The sequence below is a fragment of the Petromyzon marinus genome, chromosome 1, assembly GCF_048934315.1.
Source record: "Petromyzon marinus isolate PM22_M1 ecotype Great Lakes invasive population chromosome 1, UKy_Petmar_22M1.pri1.0, whole genome shotgun sequence".
In the NCBI taxonomy this organism is placed as follows: Eukaryota; Metazoa; Chordata; class Hyperoartia; order Petromyzontiformes; family Petromyzontidae; genus Petromyzon; species Petromyzon marinus.
In genome coordinates this window covers 5,617,316-5,631,205 of record NC_133667.1, presented here as the reverse complement: position 1 = coordinate 5,631,205, position 13,890 = coordinate 5,617,316, and the positions used below count along the sequence as shown (strand labels likewise).

Here is a 13,890-nt window from a genome sequence, read left to right as displayed (position 1 = left end):
CTGTAATGTTTTGCTTTTGCAAAACGCGGGCTAATTTGTCAGTTACTCCTGAGATATATGGAATTTTTATTGTTTTAACAATCTGGTCGCTTTCAGTAGTATTGCTTTGCGATCGTGATTTGGCATTCAGTGCTCTGTTAATTTGAGCATTATTGTAGCCATTCTGTCGTAGTGCGTCTTTAACGTGTTTAATCTCTCTCACTAGACTCTCACCATCTGACACCGTTTTCGCCCGATGTACGAGCGTCTTGATAAGAGAGGATTTTTGAGCTGGATGATGATGTGATTCTGCATTCAGATAGGCATCAGTGTGCGTTTGCTTTCTGTAAACGCTGTGTGTTATTTTACCGTTTAGGCCATGTCCAAGCAAAATATCTAGGAATGGGAGTGTGTTATTCACCTCCATTTCCATGGTGAACTGGATGGCCGGGTTTTGTGCATTGAGATGATTTAGAAAATCATTAAGTGTATCTTTACCATGTGGCCAGACAACCAAAGTGTCATCCACATACCTAAACCAAAAGGATGGTTTTAATGTGCTCGAGGCAAGTGCTCTTATTTCAAAGTTTTCCATGTACAAATTTGCTATAGCAGGGGATAAAGGAGAACCCATTGCTGCTCCTTCCTTTTGTTTAAAGAAATCTCCTCTCCATAAGAAGTAAGTGTTATTTAAACAATGGCCAGCAAGTTTCGGAATATCTTTTTGTAAACCGGTATTCTTTACTAGTGTATCAAGTAATTTAAGCGATTCGTCCACTGGAACCTTAGTGAATAGAGAAATAACATCAAAACTTACCAGAATATCATCAGGAGTAAGTTTAATATATTTAATCACATTCACAAGATGTTCTGAATTTTTTTATGAATGAAGATGTCTTACCGATGTAGGGCTGTATTTGTTTGGTTATATATTTTGCTAATTGATATGTGGCAGAGCCAATTGTACTGACTATGGGTCGTAATGGGATGCCGATTTTATGAATCTTTGGTAGCCTATAGAGTCTAGGTGGTTTTGAGGCCCTTGGCTTAATTAGGTATTGCTTATTTTTAGGGATTAATGAATTTGCAATTATTGCAGTGGTCTTACGTTCTAAAGTATTAGTTGGATCTCGTTTCATTTTAATGTAGGTACTTTCCTCTAGTAAATTTCTAATTTTATTATCATAATCGGCTCGTGACATCACTACAGTAGTGCGGCCTTTATCAGCTGCTAGGATTTGGATATCCTTATTTACACGCAGCTCTCTTAAGGCTTTTGCCTCGTTAGAGCTAATATTTACTTTTGGAACTTTGCTATTCTCAATTATTTTAGCAACCTCATGTCTAGTCATCTCTGCCTCATTATGTGGAAGGAGTCTAACTGCTGATTCTACCTCAGCAATTATCTCATCCACTGGAATTGTGCTTGGGGTAACGGCAAAGTTAAGGCCTTTAGAAAGGATAGAGACCATGTCACCGGTTAATACAGTGTTGGTCAAGGAAGGAGCAGCAATGGGTTCTCCTTTATCCCCTGCTATAGCAAATTTGTACATGGAAAACTTTGAAATAAGAGCACTTGCCTCGAGCACATTAAAACCATCCTTTTGGTTTAGGTATGTGGATGACACTTTGGTTGTGTGGCCACATGGTAAAGATACACTTAATGATTTTCTAAATCATCTCAATGCACAAAACCCGGCCATCCAGTTCACCATGGAAATGGAGGTGAATAACACACTCCCATTCCTAGATATTTTGCTTGGACATGGCCTAAACGGTAAAATAACACACAGCGTTTACAGAAAGCAAACGCACACTGATGCCTATCTGAATGCAGAATCACATCATCATCCAGCTCAAAAATCCTCTCTTATCAAGACGCTCGTACATCGGGCGAAAACGGTGTCAGATGGTGAGAGTCTAGTGAGAGAGATTAAACACGTTAAAGACGCACTACGACAGAATGGCTACAATAATGCTCAAATTAACAGAGCACTGAATGCCAAATCACGATCGCAAAGCAATACTACTGAAAGCGACCAGATTGTTAAAACAATAAAAATTCCATATATCTCAGGAGTAACTGACAAATTAGCCCGCGTTTTGCAAAAGCAAAACATTACAGTAAGATTTGGTACAGTACACAAAATTCAAAAACTAGTATCTTGCACTAAAGACGCATTACCTAAACTATCAACAGAAGGTGTATATCGGATTAATTGTTCATGTGGCAGCTGCTACATTGGGCAGACGGGACGTAACATCAGCGTAAGACTAAAAGAACATCAGAGAAATATTAAATTATCTCAAACACAACTGTCGGCAGTGGCAGAACATGCTTGTCAACAAGGACACTCAATTGATTTTGACAATGTTGCAGTGGTGTGTAAAACTAATTATTACTGGCAAAGACTAATTAGAGAATCCATTGAAATTGAGAGGAACAAGAATAACTTTAATCGCTCTGACAGCTACCGGCTTAGTGCGGCCTGGAAGCGTATTATTAAATAATACACATTACATTTTGATTTAAAGAATTACTAATCTACAACTCATTACTAATCATAACCAATGACTGATTACTAATCGATTATATCATTACATTACCCCCCCCTCCGCCTCTAATCACTGCACCTGATGAGTTAAGTGATGACGTCACCCTGCTGCTCTATATAAAACCGGGAGCAAGCGAGGGCTTTACCATTCTGGCGAATTGCCCGATGATGCTGGAAGTATTTACCAGCGAAACGTCGTACTCAAACTGTAAATGTGGATTAACTCTTCAACACACCGGTGGGCTGAAGTAGTGAATTATTTGTCTTTTGTCAACGTGACACTTTTTTTGCTGATTGGCCGTGTCGGGTGGTGGAGGGTTACGACACATTTATAAATAAACGCGATCTAACCCAAAAACCTTTATTATGAGCTCTGTAAGCAAGTCAGAGAGTCTTGAAACCAGTTTTCTTCCAAAGACGCTCCAGCCTCCTCTGCATCTGCTTCACAGCGATCACCTCCAGTCACAGCCAGTTACTGCGTGTTTGCCCCGTTCTCTTTGTGCGTGTTTGGATGGGCACGAGTTAATCAAGAATAACAGTGATGTTCGAATTGAGCTGCGAATTAATCAACCGTCGATGCGGGATTTCGACACGCCGATGATGACCAGATCTTCGGATGGAAAGCATCGTGGTCCAGTGGTTTCCAGTCTCTGTATGATAGCGTTGTGACAGGTATGTGAATAATTGGTAATGCCACTTTGCTCGTTAGGAGACTGATCTGAAATACATACAGTGAGGGAAAAAGTATTTGGTCACCTGCTAATTTTGTACGTTTGCCCACTGACAAAGAAATGATCAGTCTATAATTTTAATGGTAGGTTCATTTGAACAGTGAGAGACAGAATGACAACAAGAAAATCCAGAAAAACGCATGTCAAAAATGGTATAAATTGATTGGCATTTTAATGAGGGAAATAAGTATTTGACCCCCTCTCAATCAGAAAGATTTCTGGCTCCCAGTTGTCTTTTATACAGGTTACGAGCTGAGATTAGGAGCACACTCTTAAAGGGAGTGCTCCTAATCTCAGCTTATCTGTATAAAAGGCACCTGTCCACAGAAGCAATCAATCAATCAGATTCCAAACTCTCCACCATGGCCAAGACCAAGGAGCTCTCCAAGGATGTCAGGGACAAGTTTGTAGACCTACACAAGGCTGGAATGGGCTACAAGACCATTGCCAAGCAGCTTGGTGAGAAGGTGACAACATATTCTTAGTTTTTTCGGTAAAGTCACGTTGAAGAGAAACAATTATTCGCAAATGGAAGAAACACAAAAGAACTGTCAATCTCCCTCGGCCTGGGGCTCCATGCAAGATCTCACCTCGTGGAGTTGCAATGATCATGAGAATGGTGAGGAATCAGCCCAGAACTACACGGGAGGATCTTGTCAATGATCTCAAGGCAGCTGGGATCATAGTCACCAAGAAAACAATTGGTAACACACTACGCCGTGAAGGACTGAAATCCTGCAGCGCCCGCAAGGTCCCCCTGCTCAAGAAAGCACATATACATGCCCGTCTGAAGTTTACCAATGAACATCTGAATGATTCAGAGGACAACTGGGTGAAAGTGTTGTGGTCAGATGAGACCAAAATGGAGCTTTTTGGCATCAACTCAACTCGCCGTGTTTGGAGGAGGAGGAATGCTGCCTATGACCCCAAGAACACCATCCCCACCGTCAAACATGGAAGTGGAAACATTATGCTTTGGGGGTGTTTTTCTGCTAAGGGGACAGGACAACTTCACCGCATCAAAGGGACGATGGACGGGGTCATGTACCATCAAACCTTGGGTGAGAACCTCCTTCCCTCAGCCAGGGCATTGAAAATGGGTCGTGGATGGGTATTCCAGCATGACAATGACCCAAAACACACGGCCAAGGCAACAAAGGAGTGGCTCAAGAAGAAGCACATTAAGGTCCTGGAGTGGCCTAGCCAGTCTCCAGACCTTAATCCCATAGAAAATCTGTGGAGGGAGCTGAAGGTTCGAGTTGCCAATCGTCAGCCTCGAAACCTTAATTACTTAGAGAAGATCTGCAAAGAGGAGTGGGACAAAATCCCTCCTGAGATGTGTGCAAACCTGGTGGCCAACTATAAGAAACGTCTGACCCGTGTGATTGCCAACAAGGGTTTTGCCACCAAGTACTAAGTCACGTTTTGCAGAGGGGTCAAATACTTATTTCCCTCATTAAAATGCAAGTCAATTAATAACATTTTTGACATGCGTTTTTCTGGATTTTGTTTTTATTCTGTCTCTCACTGTTCAAATAAACCTACCATTAAAATTATAGGCTGATCATTTCTTTGTCAGTGGGCAAACGTACAAAATCAGCAGGGGATCAAATATTTTTTTCCCTCACTGTATGTCTTCAATAACAATGTCAGTCACAGCTACTGCATTTCCCGAGTAATATTTTGCACTGCTAACGTGCTGGGTTAAACTATGACTGTCAATAATCTCGACGAGATCACTGCTGATTTTACCATAGGAATCAGTCTGTCCAGGACAGTATACTGCATATGATAGCCTCCATGTTTGCCACTTTATTGTTAAATATTTATTTACCTTCCTTGATGTTGTCCTCCTGGACTGTGATGTACTTATCGCGGTCGCTGCGGCAGTGCTCATGCTGGAAGCCGAGCGCGTGCATGAGCTCGTGCAGAACGACCCCCTTGGTCACCTTCCCTGGCTCCAGGGACAGAGACTGAGCCCCTCCCTTCTGACCCAAAAATGACCAGTTCCTGCTCACACAGCAACATGGTTATGATTCCGTTTCAATAAGAGAATAAGTAATAACAATAAATATCAACAGCATGCTTTGCAGAGTTTGTCCTCTTGTTTTATTAAAATAAAACTGGTGCTGATATAACCAGGTCATCAGCTTCAATTAAGTTAGGGGAAATTTAGGGCAGAGTGGCAGCGCATTTGCCGCTTGTTGCAGAGTTTCATGGTTCAAGCTCTCGGTTGCCACGGTTAATACTTTGGGTGTATTAATGGTAAAATACATGCTGTCTACATCACGTTGGATGTTAAAGATCCCATCACATTCGAAAAGAGTTTAATTCTTGTACCGGCATCATTGTTCAAAAAGCAACTTGTTTTTTCTTACCACTATAATAACCTAAGAACTGATTACATCTATTCTCTGTTATGTCATATCAGCCTGGGCCATATACAGAAATGTGGAATAATATGAATTATATTACGTTCTACAAATCAGTTCAAGAAAAGTAAAAGTATGAAAAAAATGCATGAACAAATATTGATACTCACAGCACATAAAAACCTACACTAGTTTGCAGAAGCTGCATGGACATTCATCACAGGTGCACCGACACTTTCTACTGTAGTATGTACCAGGGATGTTAAACAATAACTGGTAAAATGGTAACCATATTTCAGAATTTATTACCAGTACCTAGAGTCCGGAAATAAAAATTTAGTGGAATTTTAATAATGAATGCACCTTAGATTTGAGGTTTCTGCAGCCTTGAATAGTATTCATATTTAAACTTTATTCACAGTGTGACTGCATGTGTGACATCATCACCAGTTGTTGCTTAGTCTTCCTTCCAACCAGTCTCAGCAAACCACAATGGCAAACAACGAATTAGGAGTTGGAATATAACATGAAGGTATAAGTCACCAGTGAGTACTGGTGTAATGCTTACAGATTGCTGCTCTGCACAAGCAGTTGGCTGTAGACTAAGGTGGCTTGTGCAGCAGCAGCCAATATGCAGCAAAAGTTTGAAACAAGATGAAAAAATGTGTAAGAAGAACACAGCCATTGTGCATATGCTAAAACATCAGTATTTCCTGAAGAAGTGCATTTGTCTTCGATCACCATCAAATTAAACTTGAGTAAATGTGACTGACAGCAATACGGTAACATAAGATAAGATTACCACAATGCACTTCTTCAGAAAATTATTAGGTATTTACACAAATGCACAATGGGTGTATGCATTTTACGCAGGGATGTTTGAAACTTATGGTTTTCCAGTTTGCACTACCACTGTTACAATGGATGTAACTCGTCATTTCAATATTTTAAATACGCAGCAGCATGCACGACAAACCTGGCAACAACAGTGCACAGCAGAATGCTTCATGAGGCCTTATCTGGCATTAGATTCGCATGATAATATTTCAGGCTTCTTCAGGCCCAGTGAGGCTTGGTGTTAATGGACAGCCTGTGTGAGACCCAGATGTGATTACATGACAGAGTTGGATTCTAAGGATTATTGCACACCAATCGTGTCCCAGCCAACTCTTCTAACTACAGTGCAGGTGGTTATACAGTGTTGTTGTTTGTCATTGAGGAACTGACAACTGTTGTCTTAATTATTATGACCCATGTTTCTCTGTCCACGGCTGCAATTAAGGTGATAAGATTCTCTATAAGCTGGGAATTATGACTTTGGTTGACGGGAGAAGTTGTTTTACCTTACACACGGTGGTAAAATGTTATTCATCATTATGTTTGCCGAGCAATATTGCTATATGGCCAATGACTTTTGCTATACATGTTAATGTAATGCATTTTGGATATTCAGGTTTTTCTGTAATTCTGCATTTGGTGATAAGTACCTGGTCAAATTGATGTTTGGAACAAGCATGGCAATGAAGGGCCAAGTGTACATGTGATTGTTTTCCTGTTCCAAAAGTTCAAGGTCAGAACAGTGTGGAAAATGGTTCTGATGCGTTTCTGTACAGATCTGTATGCGTCTTTCTTACTATAGATGCTGTGTACGAACTAGTAATTTTTGCGATATATTAAAACTTAAAGGGAGCCTGTATCAAAGGAAATAATGTTATGTTCATTGATGCAATTTTATATGTACAAAAACTATGATTTTAACAACCATAGTATGTAAACACACTATAAGTGCAACTACGCCCATCCCTAAAGCACACACACACAACAAAAACAACAACTGCTCCTCACAACTAAGTGGCTTGTGCCAGACTATAGGTGCACGTTGCACACACACATACAGATACAGCTACATTCATTCCTACAGTACACACACAGATACTCCTACACTCATCTCTACAGCATACACAACAAAGACAAAGATACCCTGTATAGCTTTAGACATTTGGGGCAAGTGCTTTTGGCGACCACTTTGAAGGCTAGCACAGCACACGAGGGGGTGGGTAGCCAGCACAATACCGGCTGCCTTTGTCTGTCCCGAGTGGCGATGTTTACACACTGCACCAGGTACTCATTTAAGACTAAGTCGACCTCGGGGAGGCCCCGGATCAGTTCAAATAATCGTCACTGGTGTTGGTTGCCGTGAGCAGGAGTCGAACTCGAATCTCCAGGTTTGTAGCGCAGCATGCTAAGAACTACGCCACCGCTTCCCATACAAACACATACACCTACATTCATCATTACAGAAGAAGTAAAGACACACACACGTGTACCCACACTCACCCATCCAGTGCCTGGAAGTTGATGTAATGCTCTTCCTCCAGTTTTCTAGGAGTAAACCTGATGCACGTCTTGCTATGGTATTCCTGGAAGGCTTGCTCAATGACCTTCTTGTCACTGGCGCCTAGAAAACAAAGCATGAGGAGAGAGTTTGTCTAGTTTTGCTATTCCTCCGTTGAAGGCATGCAGACTACAATGATTTACTGTGTGGTCCAATGTTTGGGTTGCATGGCCAAAATCGTGCTGTTGCTTGTGTCTGTCACATCTGATTCTCCAAGAATTTTTTTTAGCCTGAGCCCGAGTGCCAACCAGCAGAACGTCTGATTTAACTGGATTAAGCAGCATTTATTTTCGTGCAAAACACATGCACCACTTGCATAAAATCTTCGAGGTTACCAAGGCTCTCAATATGTAAATTTGACTTCACTGCAGTGTACAATTGTGCATCATGAGGTGTACTCCGCTACCCACATCAAAACTCCTTACAATTCACAAAGGGCACATCGCAGCATGGACGCTTCTATTGCCGCTGCAATGTTGTTATTGTAAAGGAAGCCATTTATTTTCTATCACACAATTATCCCACAAATGATTGTTGATTGACTGATAATAAAAAAAAAATTGAGGGTAATGTTCCCACCATTAATTGAACTCTCTGGACGAGTTTGTAAGAGATAATAGGATAACCTGTCAATTATATCCCAGTCGATGCATTTAATCCCAAATAAAGCCATGCAGTCTACTGTGCACTGCACTCACTGAACGCGATGGAGATGTTGTAGGGGATGTACACGTTGCCATCCTTGTGTTTGGGCCACTCCACAGGTTTCTCCAAGTGGTCACCTGCAATGTCTCCAGTCCTGAGGACTTCGGAAGCTAAGAAAACAAAACAAAGTTTGAATGTGCAATTAGTACAACACCTGTATATATAACCATTGACACGGAAAGTCTAATTCAAGGGACATCTGGATCATCAAAGTGAATGTAGTTTTGTCCTAGGTGTAGCATTAAGTGGTTCGGTGTCACGGAAACAAGACTGCTGAAAGAGGCAAGGGGAATCCACCTGAGCCATAATTCTCTGGCTATGACTCAAGAGCCCTCGTGTGGAACATGGCGCTGCGAAGTGAGGAGGGGCAGTGGGATTGGTGGAATGAAGGAACCTTGAGCTATGGACCTGCCCTTGGGCAGCAGACTTTCGAGAGAGGTGTACTACACGGAACCCTTGATGATCGGATACAGAGACCAATATTGTCCCAAACATAAAACCTTTGTATGTAACATTATGCAATAAGATAACTTACCATAATAAAAGTTAAACAAAACTTAAAATATCAGTAACAATACAAATGAAACTGAGGTAAGAGAAAAATTATCAAAAGCACTTGCATTTATGTTTTGTAAGTGAAGAGTCAAATCCCTCGTTATAAGCCAACTGGTAGCGATGGTTGTTAAATGTATAGGCAGACCTTGCTTAGCGCTCAAAATGCGTTCCTGGAGAAGTGAGTGTGAATGGAATGGGATCTAAAAGGGGTCATTATACCATTATATTTATGGGGATGCGTTCCCAATAGCGTTATTTATTTTGTATGAGCAATATATGAGGGCTTAATTGGAGTATCGGTAAGTGCTAATAGTACAGTTGAATAATATTTTTTCATACTTAAAAAGTATAATTGATTATATAGTAAGGATGTTGTACTGTACTCAAGAGTGCATTCTGCTGTATTCCTACAAGGCAGTGGTGGGAGATGAGGTTGTAGGAGCTCCTGTGCTCCCAATCCCCAATCCAGGTAATTCTCAGATAATTGATCCAGGTCCTCCATGATCTTCGTGATGCACTCAGTCTAAATTTCTGTGGTGAGGTTTCTTTTAGGTGACGCCTGATACTCTATCTTTGGTTTGTGAGTTCTCTCCTGGCTAAACAAATATTTTATTTTATGTAATCGTGATTACGAATCGTGAAAATCGATTTTCAGGGGGTGAGATCTGGTTGGCTCTGTCGCTCTCATTGGCTGAGTGAATGATGAGGGCGTGTACATTCCTTGTCCGGTACTGCTTCGTATTCTCACTCATAAGCACTGTTTAGATTTTTCGTTAAGAAAATCTCCAGGACAAAGAGCGTTATAACATATCAGCATTCTACGGGGTCACGCTAAGCGAGATCTGCATGTAATAGGGATGCGATAGTGTTCCGTGAATGAGAAGCATCGATGGTGAATGGACATTCTCCAACACCAGCACTCACTCTCGGCCCTGAGCATAGGGATTCTGTTGTCTCTGAAGTTACATTAAAGATCCAATTACATCATTTGCAATTGTAGACAATTATGTGCCGGCATGATGGACCAAACTCTTCGGTTCTTTCGGTAAAGTCACGGAGGTATGAAATAAATTAAATCACGACGTTTCAGGCGCAACGCAAGTGCCCGTCATCAGGTGGAAACAACCCCAGCAATAAACAATTTGCTGAAATGGGCAAAAGGAGGCTGCTTGTGACACGAGGCTATATATACGTAAGAGGAGGGGGGGAGGAGCCAGGGAGGAGAGATAGAGGGGGTGTGGGGTAGGGGGAGTGGCGAAGTGCAAGCTCCAACCCGAGCCCGAGCTCAACAAAATGCCGGGGCTGGGAAGTGCAAGCTCCAACCCGAGCCCGAGCACGACAAAATGTCGGGTCTGGGAAGTGAGTGGGACTGGAGGGTAGGAGGCTGAAGAAACTGGCGATGCGGATACGAAGGCAAACTATAAAGCAGTTAAGGTTTTACCTGGTTAATAACATCCTTCCAATGATTGCTCAATTTGTATCCATCTTCTCGGTTGAAGTTATGTCTATGTTTATATATCTGGATGGCTTCATGAACAAACCTTTGATAGTAACCCGAAGGTTTGCAGAGCACCTTGGTCTCGGAAAAAAACAATATCATGAGAGCCCACAGCGTTATAACAATGGTCAGCCACGGCGGAGGTATTAGTCTTACCGTGTTTCAGATCTGCCTTGTGCTCGCGAATACGGTCCGACACATGCCGTTTCGTTTCCCCAATGTAACAATCACCACAGGAGCAACTTAGTTTGCAGACTTCCGGATATTGCATGTCAGGAATAACATCCTTCACAGATGGGATTAGATCACGGATTTTGTGTACTGTACTGAATCGAAACTGGATCTTGTGTTTGTTTAAGATTTTGGCAATCTTTTTGGTAACGCCTGCTATGTATGGTAACGTGATGGTTTTGATCGGTGTCTCAGGGGGTTGTTTCTCCATGGTTGGAGAAACAGCTTTGCGGATAATGCGGTCCGAGTATCCATTCATCTAAAGGGCCTGGTGTACGTGTTCCAGTTCACTGGCTAGGTGGTGTTGGTCAGAAATGCAGTGGGCCCTATGGTATAGTGTTTTGATGAGGGAATTCTCCTGTGCCGGATGGTGGTGGGAATCAGGTTTCAGATAGGAATCTGTGTGGGTGGCTTTCCTGTAGACAGAGTGTCCCAATGAATGTGGTTGAGAAATTGGTTCAATGCTGGCAGGCCATGTGGCCAAATGACGAAAGTGTCATCCACCTATCTCTTCCACAAGGAAGGACATAGGGTGGATGTCTGGATGCATCTGTTTCAAATTTCTCCATGAAAATATTCGCTATCACTGTTGATAAGGGGGGACCCATGGGGGTACCTTAATTTTATTTGTAGAAAGTACCATTCCAGGTGAAGTAAGTTTTGGTAAGGCAGTGCCTCACCAGAGAAAGAACATCAGGGTTCAGTCCATGTTGGACTAAATCTTCAATTATTGTTAAGGTGTCAGGCACAGGAACCTTGGTGAACAGAGAAACAACATCAAAGCTGACGAGAAGATAATCTGGGGATAGTGAAATGCCCTTGATTATAGAGACCAAGTGAGCTGAATTAAGTACTGCTGAGGTAGTTTTGCCAGTGAATGGAAGCAAGGCATCGCCAGTTTATTCAGCCTCCTGCCCTCTAGTCCCGCTCACTTCCAAGACCAGATATTTTGTCGTACTCGGGCTCGGGTTGGAGCTTGCACTTCCCAGCGCCGGCATTGTATTGAGCTCGGGCTCGGGTTGGAGCTTGCACTTCGCCACTCCCCCTACCCCACACCCCCTCTATCTCTCCTCCCTGGCTTCTCATCCCCCCCCCACCCCCTCTTACGTATATATAGCCTCGTGTCACAAGCAGTCTCCTTTTTCCTATTTCAGCAAATTGTTTATTGCTGGGGTTGTTTCCACCTGATGACGGGCACTTGTGTTGCGCCCGAAACGTCGTGATTTAATTTATTTAATACCTACGTGACTTTACCGAAAGAACCAAAGAGTATGGATTCCTGCAGTCACAAAAACTTCAAATCTAGATTATGATGGACCAAGTTTGAAAAATTACCAACAAATTACTCAATTCGGGTAATACATCGCAATCATTCCCCCTACTGTGGCAACTTGGCAGGACCCTCCTGAAAGAGTTGTGAGACTGAGTAAGGCTTTCCTGGGTAAACAAGTGTAATAATAAGAAATAATAAAGCACAAGGCTTAATGGAATGCCAGGCATTGAGATTTTAAAACTGTCATTTGAGCAGATGTATACATCACATCACCATAAATAAAAACAGTCACAAAGGTGGGAGTAACAAGTTTGTATGAAGATGGTGATGAAAAACATTATTTATAATTGCAAATAACCTAACTTAATGTTTGAGTCTCTTAGTTGTTTTACGTGTGCCAACATTTAAGTAGCAATCACAATGAATGCAAAATAATGCAAAGAAAGGAATAACTTAATTCTCTTTAGACTACAAAATGATGCTTGAGTAGCCATATGCTGAGATTACAATACCTCTCAGGAGCCAAGTCTTACAGTGCCTGGAAACATGTTAACAAAGGCTCCCACTACCCCTAGCATGGATATGATTAAAAGGGGCCAGCAAGAGCAGTATTACCAGAATTTTCAGATCAATAAATGAAAAGAAAAATAGTTCAGATGTCAATGCAGACTTAGGTTTGGCAATGTTTACAAAAATCCCATCACACCAAATGTATGAGGAGGTTCACAGTGTAAAACTATGCCGCCAGAACTCACAGGAGAAGCCCACAACCCTTGGCAGACCCTACGGCTGTGCTGTTGCAATCCGATCACAGCCGTCCCTAGAGTACAGCGAATCATGGCGACCACCCCGGCCCTCGCGCTTTGGTGGCCCCGTGCTTCGGTGGCACTGCATTTCGGTGACACCGCGCATCGGTGGCACCATGCTTTGGTGGCCCTGCGCTTTGGTGGCCCTGCGCTTCGACGTCATGGTGTCAGATGTAACACTTCCAGTTTAGTTTGAAGGCGTCAGGGGGCCCACAAAGTGCGATTTGACCCTGGCCCCGCACCCCTCTATCGATGGCCTTGATTCCGATTGCGACGGTTATGATCGAATGCAGCAATTTTATAGAAATGACTGCATTCGATCATAACCGGCAGCAATTTTATATAAATTGCTGCCGGCAACCATCACCAGCAATACATTAACCATTATTGACTCTGGAAACTTGGCGGGCAATGGAATGAAGTGACAAAGTTCTCTCTAGCAAATCAGTGTGTATGCTTAGCAATAATAGGTCTACAGGCTAAATTAATCTAGGAGTTAAAAGAATTTGCTAAAATAGAGTGGCCCATCATGGCCATTATAGTCCATTACACCATCACACCACACCATCCCACTATACCAGGGGTCTGAGTACTGAATGGCTTATGCATTACTATAAATTGCGTAGGCCAATATATGTCCCAATTTCGAGTCCCTATGTGATTAACGTAGGGGAATGCATACATTTCTGTGAAAACTTAGGAGCAGTTGGGACCAGCCTTAGATCCGTCATTACTCGTGTCGGCATACACCCGCGTTCTCACTAACAATAACTGCCATTTGGAACTAAGT

The 13,890-nt window shown here is 42.3% G+C and overlaps 1 protein-coding gene across 2 annotated transcripts in view; it reads right to left on the bottom strand.

The window, feature by feature from the left end:
• Positions 1-13,890, bottom strand: part of LOC142907221 (uncharacterized) — a 219,061-nt gene that overhangs the window by 23,102 nt on the left and 182,069 nt on the right. For both annotated transcript variants that reach the window (XM_076056544.1, XM_076056484.1), the window contains 3 exons: positions 8,731-8,847; positions 7,975-8,095; positions 5,100-5,275 (listed from right to left, as the gene is read on the bottom strand). In XM_076056544.1, the coding sequence (XP_075912659.1) occupies positions 5,100-5,275; positions 7,975-8,095; positions 8,731-8,847 (414 nt within the window). The remainder of the gene's footprint in view (positions 1-5,099; positions 5,276-7,974; positions 8,096-8,730; positions 8,848-13,890) is intronic.